This window comes from Crocuta crocuta, unplaced genomic scaffold, assembly GCF_008692635.1.
Source record: "Crocuta crocuta isolate KB4526 unplaced genomic scaffold, BGI_CrCroc_1.0 scaffold364, whole genome shotgun sequence".
NCBI lineage: Eukaryota > Metazoa > Chordata > Mammalia > Carnivora > Hyaenidae > Crocuta > Crocuta crocuta.
Window position 1 is genome coordinate 625,213 of NW_027532603.1, and position 14,655 is coordinate 639,867.

Below are 14,655 nucleotides of genomic sequence, written 5' to 3' on the forward strand. Positions count from 1 at the left end.
CCCCGGGCCGGTGCGGAGCCTGCGGACCGCTCACGACGTCAGCGGCCCACGGACCCGCACGGGGGACGTGCTGCTGGCCGAGCCGGCCGACTTCGAGTCGCTGCTGCTGTCGCGGCCGGTGCTGGAGGGGCTGCGGGCTGCCGGCTTCGAGCGACCGTCGCCTGTGCAGCTCAAGGCCATCCATCNTGGAGGGGCCCCCGGGCGGCCGCCGGTGCTGGGCTCGGCCTGCGTCCGGGCCTCAGTTTCCTCTGTGAGAGACGCGGCGTTGAGTAGGAGGATGTTAGGGCCCTTTTCACAGCGACCGTTGGCTCTCAGTTCGAGAAGATAAAACGGTAGAGGTTCAGGGACGAGGCCGGTTTCTGGATATGGTACAGAGGTGTCAGCGAGGTGATCTCTGGAGACCCTTCTAATCGTGTGATTTCATGTTGGTATCCAAGCTTCTTTACTCGGTACTAGCTAGCGATATACGGTATTTTTTTTTTTTCCTCCTCAGATTTAATTGTTCAAGCCAAATCTGGCACTGGGAAAACCTGTGTGTTCTCTACCATTGCTCTGGACTCTCTTGTTCTTGAAAACCTAAGTACCCAGGTGAGTTCAGCTCGGAGGACCCAAAGGAGGGTATGTGATGTGGATTTTATGACCACAGGTCGGATACAATACCAGAGCTCCTGCGAGAAGAGGTGAATTTAATGAATGGTTGAGTTAAGCCATATGAAAAACATAGAAGTAGACATTAAAGCCTATTTTGAGCGGTGGTGGTGTGGATGGTGACCAAGGATACGTTATTAGTGTTAGAAGTTTGGACATTTTATTACCGCATCTTACATAGAATAAGTCTGCCACGTGTGTCAATTTTTTCATTACTTTAGAATACAGATAGGTTTTCTTTATTTTACTTGCTGACCTGATTGTGGTAAGATTTAGGATTTGGGCTGATTGATGATCATGTGGTGCTCTGGCCATTGCGGTAACTGCAGGTCGTTCTTAGCACTTGTGAATATATCTTACCTCTCCCATCTTCTAGGTTCTCTTGGTCTAAGATGGTCTTACCCACACTAATAAGAGATTTAGGTTTGGGAATCATTTCTTCCCATGTAATATATAAACAGTATGCTAGGATACCCATATTCAAAGCTCCTTGAGTCTAATATCTACCAAATCATGGCTTACGCACATAGGAAATCCTTCAGCTTCCCAAAGACGTAGGCTCTTCTACTTGTGAATTGACATGTATTTGAGATTTTGGTTTCTGACAGTTTGGGAGTAGGTGAATTGGGAGTAGGTAAAATGCCAACACCCTGAAGATGTTCCATCAACCAAATTTGTTATTTTTAAACTTAGGATCTTTGTGTTCTCAAATTCCTTTTTTGAAAACTGGGAAACATCAGAAAAATCCAGAAGTACCAGAAAACTGCATGTAATCTCACATACCCAGAAACTGCTGTTAACCATTGTGGCATATTTTCTCCTAGTTTTATTTGTTTATTTATAATTAAATTTATTTTAAAAAAAATCCTTCCCTTCTTTTGTCACTTCCCTCTCTTTTCCCTGTTTGATTTTTCTTTATAGCACTTTTTATTGTATGCCATTATTTATGTCTATTTGTTTATTGTATGTCTTCTTACACAGAATGAAAGTGCCCTGAGGGCAAACTCTTGACTTAACAATAACTTATATGTTGCCTAGTTCATAGTAGGTTCTTATTCAATATTTGTTGAATGAATACGTGAGTGAATGAATGGAATTGTTTCCCTTGTCAATACAAACTCCTCATTTAAAATGATTGGTTAAATGAAAAATAGCTCATTGTAGTGTGAATGTGTCAACCACATGTTATCTATTCCACTGACCTGTTAAAAGTTATGTATATTTTATGCTTTTTTAGATTTTGATCTTGGCTCCTACAAGAGAAATTGCTGTACAGATACATTCTGTTATTACAGCTATTGGGATAAAAATGGAAGGCTTAGAGTGTCACGTCTTTATTGGAGGGACTCCATTATCACAAGACAAAACCAGACTTAAAAAGTGTCATATTGCTGTAGGCTCTCCCGGTAAGATATCAATATCTTTGTTCATAACTGGGCTTTTAAGGAACTGAACACTTTTAATATTGGTAATATAAAATAGTTGATGTAAGAATATGGGAATCTTTGATAACTCTGATAATTATTTTGATGATTAGAAATGAAGAGGCTTTGGACATGTGACTGGAATTACCAGCAGAACTTAGGAAATCTCCATTCCTAAGGATGTTTAAGTGCACCTACGGAATTGGCTTCTGGGAAGGGGAGAAATGAGATGGTTTTCAGGAAGGCTTTCTAAACCATGGATTGGGGTTATTATTTGCTTCTGTATTCATCATTCAATCAGGAATCACCCAAATCAGAATTTAATATTCAGGGCCATAGAATTCAAGTCTTTTGAGGGGAATAGTGTTTATGATCCATGCAATAAGCCAATAAGATGGTGAAATATGAGGAAAAAAATAATGGATTTCAGCAATATAGGACTCAAAATTTCTAGTTTGTGGTCTGGTATGTAAATGTATCACACTGAAGGTTGGGTCAAGAAAATCAGCAGTATGACCTGTGAGTGAGTAGAGTAACAACATTGGCTGAGATTTGCACAAATTCAGTGCATCTTAAATATTTCAATATGCTTTTTTCTGGAATTTAGGCAGAATTAAACAGCTGATAGAACTTGACTACTTGAATCCAGGCAGTATACGTCTCTTTATTCTTGATGAAGCAGATAAGCTTTTAGAAGAAGGCAGCTTCCAGGAGCAAATAAAGTAAGAAAAATAACTTGGCTTGACTATTAAAATGGTGTCCTAAAGTGTCTGTCTTTAGCTTTTCCAGCTGGTAGTTACTGTCTGATTAGTTTCCATGGTGTGTGTTTTTCTTCTATTTTGCAGCTGGATTTATTCCTCCTTGCCTGCCAGTAAACAGATGTTGGCGGTCTCAGCCACCTACCCTGAATATTTGGCTAATGCTTTGACAAGGTACATGAGAGATCCCACTTTTGTAAGACTAAATTCCAGTGATCCGAGTCTCATAGGTGAGTACAGATATTGGATACTTACATTACTGGTTTGTTTGTGATATTCTGGAGCTTTCCCTTGCCTAGTTGGCTTTCGCTTTCATATTGGCTATTAGGATATAGCAAATAGATTTTAATGGAAGACTCTCTGCAGGTTTGAAGCAGTATTACAAAGTCGTCAATTCGTACCCTTTGGCCCATAAGATTTTTGAGGAAAAGATTCAGCATTTGCAGGAACTGTTCAGCAGAATTCCATTCAATCAAGCCTTAGTCTTTTCTAATTTGCACAGCAGGTAACGTACCTTAAAAGGTCACCTAGGGAACTTGTGAAATGAAAGGATAGGTGTGGGGCCATATTTATAAAATGATAACCCCTACGTTATTTTTCGTAGAGCACAACATTTGGCTGATATCCTTTCTTCCAAAGGTTTTCCTGCTGAATGCATTTCGGGTAAGTTCATCTCTTACTTTAATCTTTGGTATCCGGACTTGAAGCTTCCGAAGTCAAGAGGAAGAAATACTACTTCATGAGTTGTCGTAGGAGTGTGGGGTTACACTGAGTCTTCAGAGTAAAGGAAATTTCAGGTTAATTTTTCATTGGGATTTGATATATCCATATTCTTTTTTTTTTTTTTTTTGTTTTTTTTTTTTTTTTTTTTTTTTTNTAGTTTATTTTTTGAGAGAGAGGAGAGCGAGCAGGGGAGTAGCAGAGAGGGGGTGAGAGAGAATCCCAAGCAGCTGCTGTAATGTCAATGCAGAGCCCGATGCAGGGCTCGAATTCATGAACCATGATATCATGACCTGAACGAAATCCAGAGTTAGACGCTTAGAACTGAGCCACCCAGGGGCCCCTCAATATTCTTATTTTTAAAGATGTAACTTGGTACATCATCCGAAATTAGAAAATTGGAATGAATTGTCCATGAAGAGCTCAATAATTTTATAAAGTTTATTATCTTCAGCGAAAAATATTTTGCTTCTTTATGTAATCATTGTAAAAATGCCACGAATTGCTACCGAATTAACTACTTTATGGTCTTGAAGAAGGCGAACATGATTTTTTTGAAGATTTTATATTTAAGTAATATCTATACCCAGTGTGGAGCTTGAACTCAACAACCTTGAGATCAAGAGTCATATGCTCTACTGACTGAGCCAGCCGGACACCCCCAGATGATTCATTTTTGACAGAAAATTAAATTATTACTGCTGGCCTAATAGAAATGAAAGATTTAAAGGAGTTTTTGATCCGTAAGATCTTTTTTTAGAGTTTTCATTGATAGCTTAGTTTTTTAACCTGTTAGCCTAAGTTTGTTTCATCATTGCATACCGTGAGATACTGGGGGTACTGCTTTCTAATGGATGATATTTTGACCCTAGATCACACTTCAAAACGAAATTTATAAACAGCTGATTAAAGCAGTTTTTCTAAGAATCATTCTACTTCATATGTAACCTGGCAGATATGTTATATCTGTAGGCATAGCCTGGTCACCATGTAAAATTGATTTTTGAGGGGTGCCTAAGTGGTTCGGTTGGGTGTTTGGCTCTTGGTTTCAGCTCAGGTCGTGATCTCATGGTTTGTGAGATTGAGAACTATGTTGGACTCTGTGCTGACATCATGGAGCCTGCTTAGGATTCTCTCTCTCCCTCTCTGCCACTCCCCTGCTCTCTTTCTCTCAAAGTGGGTAGATAAACATTTAAAAATAAAATAAAATAGGTTTTTGAATTTCAAGTTTACTGCCTAACCATATTTTAAAAGATTCTGACGTTAGGTCTTAACCTGTGTGTGCATTACAAGTATAGAATTAACTCTGGTGTGTGTGCGTATATGTGTATATATATATATATTTTTTTTTTAAATTTTTCTTAATGTTTTTATTTATCTTAGAGAGAGACAGGGCACAAATAGGGGAGGGGCAGAGAGAGTGGGAGACACAGAATTCTTAGCAAGCTCCAGGCTCTGAGCTGCCAGCATAGAGCCCAATGTGGGACTTGAACTCATGAGCTGCAAGATCATGACCTGAACTGAAGTTGGATGCTCAGCCGACTGAGTCACCCAGGCGCCCCAACTTTGGTATATGTTTAAAGCATTAAGACTGGTAGTTATGATTTCTGCTTTTTGTGGATTTGATAAATAGAGGTTAGCTTGTCTTTTATATGACTTTTTGGGTCTTTTTAGGTAACATGAATCAGAATCAGCGTCTTGATGCTATGGCCAAGCTGAAGCAGTTCCATTGCAGAGTCCTCATTTCCACAGATTTGGTAAACTTGCTGCTCGGTTTGGGTGACTAATCCATCGTGACTTGGGCTCTCTTGTCAGATGCACAGGTTTCAACTATTACTTTCCATGGGTGTATCAGATAAGGATACCAGAAGGGAATTGTCTTTCCAGGACTGGGGAACAAGCTTTCTTTATATTTTTTTTATGGATATTCTTTTATATTTTCATCTTTATTCTTGAAACTAGTCATTAGAAGTGAATTTCCTTTTCCTTTGCTCCTGAATACCTTCTTATTCTTAACTTGGCTCTTGGTTGTACTATACTAGAATAATCTAGTGCGTGTTGGTGCCCGTGTGGCAGTTAATGCAAATGCTTGTTCTTCTCCTCAATTCTAGACTTCCCGTGGGATTGATGCTGAGAAGGTGAACTTGGTTGTAAATCTGGATGTACCATTGGATTGGGAGACATACATGCATCGGATTGGCAGAGCTGGCCGTTTTGGTAAAAAAGAGGAGAGAAAAGTTTGAGTGCTTTCTTTAGGAGGAAGATTCGCAAATATGACAGGTGGAACGTCATTTATATGGAAATGATTTACTAGGTAACCTTCCCTCTGCTTTAGGTACCTTGGGGTTGACAGTGACCTACTGTTGTCGGGGAGAAGAAGAAAATGTGATGATGAAAATTGCCCAGAAATGTAACATCAGCCTTCTTCCTTTACCAGGTATATTTTGTCTGTGTCATTTTGCTGTCAAAAGAATAGTGATATTGATGACAGGCCTCATAGAGTAAACAGCTGACACGGAGCACTTAGACTATGTTGGGTCCTATTCCGTGTGTTAGCTCAGTTAATTATCACCGCAGTCCTAGGAAGCGTGTGCCCTTATCATCGACTTTTGTGAATGAGGATATTGAGGCATTGACAAGTAATTTGCCCAAGTTCTTATAGCTAATAAGCAGCAGGGGAAAGATTGCAAGCTAACTCCTGGCACATGAGAAATGAGAACCATTTTACTACTGCATTAGCTCTGTATGTTAGCTTGCAGCCTTGCAATTTGATTTCACTGTTTTATGTATGGGGACATACATTTCACTTCTTTTGTCACTGTGAAGGTAATTCTTGCCATAGTCTCCTTTGTCACCATGGGGAAAGAATAGTATCTTTGAACGCTGTTTTGAAAAATTTGAAGTGTTTTCTTTCCTTTTTAAAAATTTGTTTATTTACTTATATATTTATTTATTTATGAGTAATCTCTATATAAGAGATTTGTTTATTTAGCCCCAATGTGGGACTTGAACCCATGCTCCTGAGAACAAGAGTCATGTGCTCTTGAGACTGAGCCAACCAGGTGTCCCTGAAGTGTTTTCTCTTGATTTAATGAACAATTTGTCAAGCTAAATTTTTTAAGTGTCACCTTGGAAACTGCATAGCTGAAGCTATTAATGAGCCCTTGAAAACTTTAAAAAATCTCTTGTGTAGAAATGTGGTTTATTTACTATATGTGTTAATGTATGCATGTTTGTGTATACATGTGTATATGTACACATATGTGTATATATACATAGTTATATATTTATATATACGTGACCTAGAATATGGGATAGTTATTGAATAAATAATAAATATAGCAGTGACTATTTCAGTGATTTATATTTAACTTCTTTAGTGATTTTTATAAAGTTAGATTAAGCATAGGTCTGGGAATTCTGTGCATTCTAATAGTTGTGGTTCTGTCATAACTCATTTTGTGATCTTTTACAGATTTCTTTACTTGCTCAAAGCTTGTGTCCTGATTTACAAAATACTTGTTCTTAGAAACAGTCTTTAGGTTCTCTGTTACTTTTAATATATATTTTTTAATGTTTATTTTTGAGAGAGAGAGAGCATGAGCAGGGGAGGGGTATAGAGAGAGGGAGACACAGTATCTGAAGCAGGCTCCATACTCTGAGCTGTCAGCACAGAGCCTGACATGGGGCTTGAACCCATGGGGCTTGAACCCACGAATGGTGAGATCACGACCTGAGTCAAAGTCGGACACTTAACTGACTGAGCCACCCAGGCACGCCCCATGTCACTTTTAAGAGTCTATAATATGTTAATTCTATGTATAAGTCTAGTGGTAATCTGTCAAATGATTAAAATGTAGAAAAAATAAATTGAAAATTGGCAAAAGAGGGTTAAGACTTTCAGTAGGATTCAGTATCACAGCATCTGGTGATAATAAAGTTTGCCTTTGGATACTGGAAAATGACATATTTGGATCTTTATGTAATGTTATCAGAGCCTTGAATTCATGAGAAAATTAAATTCGTGGTGTCAGATTTATATTGCACTCGGAGCTTGCGTGATAGCAGACTGCTCAGGTGAAGTGCCTGGCACAGGAGTAGGAGGGAAGTTTCCTGGTTGAGAGGTGAAGTAGACAAACAAGGGATATCCCCATAGTAGGCATCAGAGTTGTCAGAGGATCCGTTCAGCAAAAGATCAAGAGCCCTAGTAGAAGAGTCCAGATCTGAGGGGACTCAGTAGTGGATACATATACCTGGAGCATCAGTAGCTCCAGCAGATGGGCGTGACCTGTGTAAATCAGGGCCTGTGTGTATTTTGTCCACCTGAGGTGAACACTGATCATACTTCGGGAAGGTCTGAGTGTGCAAGTGGGAGCAAACGGTCCCACCTGGATGGAATAGAAAATGCAGAGCTGGAACCAGCACATTTTAAAAAAATTTACAGTGCCATTGAGGCCACAGTCCTTTTAGCCTTTTCCCAGAGAGAGGGTTTTCTCCACTGTTGGGGGCAGTGGTTCTTCCCTGTTGGGAGTATAGGGTGGCAGATTTACTTGGGGGCAGAGTTGCAGTCATAATAATTCCCAACTGATAAGCTTTGGGGAGCACGATCCATTTTCTAGTATCTTGTTTTGCTGTCAGCAGTAGTGAGATAAAGGAGAAGAGGTGGGGAGGGTGGGAGGAGAAGAGATGGTGGGAGTAGCTGCAGACTCATACCTCTGAGCCTAAGCTCTTTCTGAGTGGGAGGTATGGAGAGAGACGGTACGGCCTGGGAGTATGGTCTTGCATATTTTGGGGTATGTTTCTTTACTGCGAGGATTGCTTAGGTCTTTTAAAACACTAATATAATGTAATTCTTAAGCTTCTTAGTGTATTAGTGGTATATTTTAATTCTTAACCTTATCTTACCGTGGGAAGCTTTATGAAGTCATTCAAAAATTGCTGGTGTCAAACAGCTCAAGAATTTTAATATTCTCTTGTTCCTTTTATGTAGATCCCATTCCTCCCGGTCTTATGGAAGAATGTTTGGATTGGGATGTGGAGGTTCAAGCTGCTATGCATACATATGGCTTAGCAAATGTACCTACCCAGCCCTTAAAAAAGCAGATTCAAAAAATAGAGAGAACCTTTCCAACGCCAAAAGCTCATGGTAACCATGTGGCTTCATCCAGAAATACTTCTGTATCTGCACTCTTAGTCAAATCAAAAAATAATACCAAACAAAAGCTTCCTGTGAAAAGCCACTCAGAGGATGGAATCGTCGAAAAAGCAGTGCCACCAAAAGAAGTGGGCTGTGGCATACAATTGGAAGAGCAGGTGAAGAATTCTGTTCAGACCTCTGTGGAAAACTCTACCAGTCAGCACCAGGTCAAAGAAGCTATACCTGTGTCACTCCCCAAAATTCCTTGTCTGTCGTCCTTTAAAATCCATCTGCCATACTCTTTGACTTTTTCGGAATTGGTGGAAGATTATGAACACTATATTAAAGAGGGGTTAGAGAAACCTGTGGAAATCATCAGGCACTACACAGGTCCTGGGGATCAGGCTGTGAATCCTCAGAATGGCTTTGTAAGAAACAGAATTCCTGAAGAGAGAGTGCAGATACTGGCAAGTAGTAGCCAATCTGGAGACTCTGAGAGCGACAGTGATTCTTACAGCTCAAGGACTTCATCCCAGAGCAAAGGAAATAAGTCCTGCTTGGAAGGTTCTTCCGATACTCAGCTGAAAGGCATGGCGTCTCCTCGTGTGGACGGTTGTCTCTCTTTGGAGCAGCCTCTGAATGGAAACAACATCCCTAATCCAGTCGAGTATCAAGAATCAGCTGAAATCCAGACGAAGGCACGGCATAAAGAGGGGGCTAACCAGAGAGCCAGGCAGAGCCGGAGGAAACCTCCCCGGCGCTCTTCCTCTCGATTGCAGACAGAACCCCAGGAGGACGCTTGGTACGACTGCCACAGGGAGACGCATCTGGGGTTTTCCGACACCTACCAGGATTATGAGGAGTACTGGAGAGCTTACTACAGGGCGTGGCAGGAGTACTACGCTGCTGCGTCTCAGTCCTACTACTGGAACGCTCAGAGGCATCCAAGCTGGGTGGCGGCCTATCACATGAATACCGTTTACCTACAGGAAATGATGCGTGGCAACCAGTGATGATAGGCAGCACTCTATACCATCCAGAAATATCAACGAGTGATAGCTTCAGATAGCCATCCTCCTTGGCCACAGTGGCATTTTTGAGGAACTTGAAAAGTCTTGAGGCTTCCCACTGGGACACATCTATTTTTCAGATTGTTTTGGCCTATCCATCTTATTAGGTCAGGTATATTATCTTTTTTTGAGAAACTTCATGGATCAGATTCTCAGAAGATTTTGGAGACATAGAGCTAAAGGTCCCAGGATGCCATTTTCTGTAAGCCATTGAGAAAGAAACATTTAGAAAGACTTTTACCACTGCTTGCTTAAAAATAAAAACAGTTGAGCTTTGAAAAATAATGTTAGTTTATGTTGTGGAGTTCTTGACAAAAGGCTTGGGTTGTATTTCTGTAGAGGTGTGTTCTTGTAGAAATTTGAATCACGGTAGATCAGAAAATCCCCTCGCCTTTTATGTTTAGGTAGGAAGGAATAAATGTTGCTTTACTCTTTCCCAGAGGTAGCTTTGATGCTATTTGCTTCCGGTTAAAATATTTGTTACCAGTAAAAATGTGATCTTGGCCAAACGTTTATTGACCTGTTTATTGTTCATTTTTTGAATGTCTTGTTCTTAAGATTGTGAAAGCTGTGTGTTTTTACATGCATTAAATAGCTCAGGATCATCAGTGGCTGGCTTATTTCTGTTTCTGAAGAAAAGGAGTAACTCCATCTTTCTTGGTTCTTGGATCCTTTTATGAATCTGATGAAAGCTATAGACTTGTACCAGGAAAGTTTCCATTCTGTAAACAAGATATGTATATATAATTCCAAGAGGTTCATAGACCCTCTGAAGCCCGGGTGTGGAAGCCAGAGTAAGAACTGCCCTATTCTGCTGGGAGGCTAAAGGAAAGTTCTAGCTCTTTGTTTTAAGTGTGTTTTGGAAGCTGGAACTCATTCTGTTTAAACTCTTCTCATAGTATGTCCTAATCTTATGTCTTCTAGAAAATTTCCCCCAGTTTTGACCTTTAATGCTAGGATCTAAAGGGAGCATCTCATTTTTCTGAGGTGGTATATCTGTAAAGCATGGTTTAGAAAAAATATAATTGGAGTCCCTCTTATCTGGGATTTGGCTTTTTTTTTTTTTTTAAGTTGTTTATTTTGAGAGAAAGCAGGGGAGAAGCAGAGAGGAGGGAGAGAGTGAATCCCAAACAGGCTCTGCTGCGCTGTTAGTGGGGTTCGATCTCATGAATCGTGAGATCATGACCAGAGCCGGGATTAGGAGTCAGACGCTTAACAAACTGAGCCGAGGCGCCCCCTGATATTTTGCTTTCTGCACTTTTAATTACCCACAGTCAACCATTGAGTGTGTCCAGAAGCAGATGATTCTTTTGAGATAGTGTCAGGCCAGTAGTAGCCTAATGCTGTGTCACAGCACCTACGTCACTCACCATCAGGTAGGCATTTTATTTATCATCTTACATCATCACCACCATAAGTATGAGTATAGCCCAATAAGCTACTTTGAGAGACCACCTTCACATAATTTTTATTAAAATATGTTGTGATTATTCTGTTACTATTGTAAACCTCTCACTGTGCCTGATTTATAAGTGAAACTTTATTATGGGTATGTACATACAGGATAAAACAGTACATGTAGGATTCAGAACTACCCACTTTCAGGCATCCGCTGGAAATCTTGGAGCGTATTCTCTGTGTATAAGAGTGGACAGATGCACATATTCTTTTTTTTTTTAATGTTATTATTTCTGTGTGAGAGAGAGGCGTGAGCAGGGGAGGGTCAGAGAGCGAGGGAGACAGAATCGGAAGCAGGCTCCAGGCTCTGAGCTAGCTGTCAGCACAGTGTCCGACGTGGGGCTTGAACTCCCGAACCGTGAGATCATGATCTGAGCCGAAGTCGGACGCTCAACCGACTGAGCCACCCAGGTGCCCCTATTCTTTAATTTCTCTGTGGCAATCCTGTTAGGAGCATGTGTTTGGTTCTCAAACCTTGTGAATTGGATTTGTGGTGAGACAACACTTTATGTCTAGAGAAATACATCTTTACTTTTCAAAAGGAAAGTTCTTTTCCACGTCCATACTTATCTAGGCAGCACCAACACTTTCCTCCAGGGCTTTCAGCAAACATCCACAGCCACTGTCATTTACTGTCCACAACACTCATGTACCACTACCCTAGACTGTTTAAATTGGATTCCTGTCATCTGGGTTGGGCAGTGTCAGGCTGTACTTACACGGATCTGTACTGTACATGTATTACCAAGTTAGAATGAATTAATTAACACTGTAAATAGCAAATCCATAATTAGGTCCAGCATGTCATTAAGAGGTAGAGACTTTAATTACACACATTTCAGTAAGATCCCGTCATTGCTATATAATTGAACTTGCCTCTTTTTCTCTACCCTTTCCCCCACAATATAGCCAAGTTCACAGTCTGTCATTGCTAGGGGATTTTAATTAGGATACTGCTGCATCTTAATTAGAGATGAGGTTACCCATTAGTCTTGAAATTAATTGGATTCTCTCTTTAGGTTTGTATTATTTTGTGTTTGCTTTTTTTTTTAATAGAAAAGCTGGAGGTGAGAATACACATAACATGAAAGTACTGATTGTTTCATTTTCCATAAGCATTTGCTTGGGAAATTTCAGTAGCTACCTTCCTAAATAAGGGGGTGTAATATTAGTGGTGACTGGAAGGAATGTTTATATGGAAGAGCCTTTTGTTTAGAATTGCAGCCGAGGTACCTGTCTCCAGTGTGCTCATCAGTTAAATGAGGGGGTTAGACTAGAAGATTTTTAGTGTCCCCTCCAGTTGTAAGATTTAATTAAAATATGACTAATAAGAGAAAATACTTTCTAGTTCTGGAAGCGAATAGATTTGGATGAAGGCTAGTGTGAATTGGCTTAATGTCTGAATTCTAGAATACTAAACAATACACTGACTACCACTATTCAAGTTAAGCTTTAAGTTAAATTAGGCTAGCAGTATTAACATGCAGAGAGACTCTAGGAAACCTTCAGCTGTGGATAATTGTGACTTAGAAGACAAATTATTTGGGTAATAAAAAGTAACGTTTTCTAAAGTAGATTTAAGTATTGCAGCAATACTTACCTTTTAAAATGTGGTTTAAAGGCAAACTTTAGCCTGAGTTCTAAAAATAATTGAATAGGAATTGTAGTACCTGCAGATCAAATCATATGAGACAAGGGAGTAGTTTGAAGTTTTCATTTTCTCCCCCTTAAGTATAAGTAAACCTGTTAATCTTTAAGAATAACATTATTTGGATAGTTGTAGCTGACCTTGGAACTGGATCCTTCACAAGGTTATTCTCTTGTTTTGGCAGAATACTGTTCTGTGCCTCTGTCCAAAGCACATATGTCCCAGTTAACACTGAGTGATTTTTAGTGCAAAGGAGCATGTATAGCTCAATGCACATCTGGTTTCCAGTTTCTGGGCTCTGGATTATGTGAGCTGTGGATCCGTAGTGACACCTAGTGGGTGATATGGGTATGAGCATCTGAGTTTCATGGCCAACTTCAAAGGCCTTTGGGGATCATGTATTTGTGCCTTGACGTGCCATTTCTATTAAGGTTTTCGTTGATTAGGACATAGTCAGGAGGAAATAAGAAGGATTCCCATTGTTGCTGGGAATATGTGTTGTTCACATTATGGTGGAGTATGAAAATGCCTCTTCTTAACCTAAATCAGAATTACTAAGGTTAGAGCAGATCTTCATGATATCTAACCCAGTACCCCCACTTTTAAGACGAGGAATCACGGTGCCTGATAGGAAGTCATGCAAGTAAGCAATAGAAACTAAATGTGAGCCTCCATCAACTAATTCCCGAGCTTCCCGCTGTACCCCACACGTCATTTAATTTTGGGTTTTCTCTTTAGTTTGAAGACCTTGGATTAGATGAAGGAGTAAATATTCATTGTGTTCTCAGAAGTACCAGTACTGCTATGTAAAGGCAGATATTCTTTCAGTAATACAGGGCTGGGTCTCAAAATAGGGCCGTTGACAAATGCAATCCGGTGCTTGTGAACATCCACGCCTAAAGTAGGTGAGCAGGCAGGATCTGTGACCCAGGTTGCCAAAGGGTTGCTTGCGTTGAGGGAGGGCAGAAGAGGGAAGATGAAGCGAGGCCCTTAAGTACCCTTCTGAGATTCTGTGGTTTTTCTTTGACAAGACAGAACACTTCTCTTTGTTCAAATTACCTGTATTTGTAGCGTATCGCAGGAGAATTGGTATTAAAATAAAAGTTCGTAATCACATTAGGGTTTGTGGCACATAGTTTGTTTAATCCAGATTGGATACATCAGGTACAGCAGTGGCACATGACTCAATACTGTAAATGATAATACGTTTTAACATATGCACTACAGTTTCAAAAGAAGACGACAGGAAACTCAAGAGGTTTTTTTTCCCATACAAAGTTTTCACATGTTTTATCTTCCTGCAGTTTTGTACAGTATTTCTTTGCCATTGTGATGTTGGTAAGCAAAGCCCATTTATTATATGAAAATAGAAAAGAACACACTTGATGTTTTTCACGATAACATTAATGGTGGGGGGTGACCTCTAAGGAAAACATTACATTGGAATGTCTGATTATCAAAAATATACCATCCCTCCCACCTCCCAGGTTTGTAAAATAGTCTATTGGTCCAAGGAGCCCCCCAGGATTTGGGTCAGTGCCCTACACTGGTTTAGAGTGACATCATCCAGTGTAGTTAAGTAACCTGCTAAGATAAATGTCATTCCCACACTTGATGAGAAAAACATAGAACATTCTGAATAGAAAACAAGACTGAAAAGGAACCCCTTTAAAGCTGTTTCTTTTTTGATAGCCATTTTCTCTTCATGATGCTGTTTGGGCTCCAAGGGTCATGGGTCATAAAAATGGTTTTCCTTCATCCAGTCAGTTTAAAGCTTTGCAAATGAGATTTC

General features: G+C 40.0%; 1 protein-coding gene across 1 annotated transcript; it reads left to right on the forward strand.

Moving 5' to 3' along the window:
* Nucleotide 1: 1 nt before the first annotated feature.
* DDX20 (DEAD-box helicase 20) lies at nucleotides 2-10,365 on the forward strand (the record flags this gene model as incomplete). Its single annotated transcript, XM_077780141.1, has 11 exons — nucleotides 2-218; nucleotides 494-588; nucleotides 1,886-2,054; nucleotides 2,680-2,794; nucleotides 2,918-3,060; nucleotides 3,197-3,335; nucleotides 3,435-3,493; nucleotides 5,225-5,307; nucleotides 5,662-5,767; nucleotides 5,886-5,987; nucleotides 8,541-10,365. Coding segments are annotated over 11 exons (2,388 nt in total), but the record flags the coding sequence as incomplete, so codon positions are not given.
* Nucleotides 10,366-14,655: the final 4,290 nt, after the last annotated feature.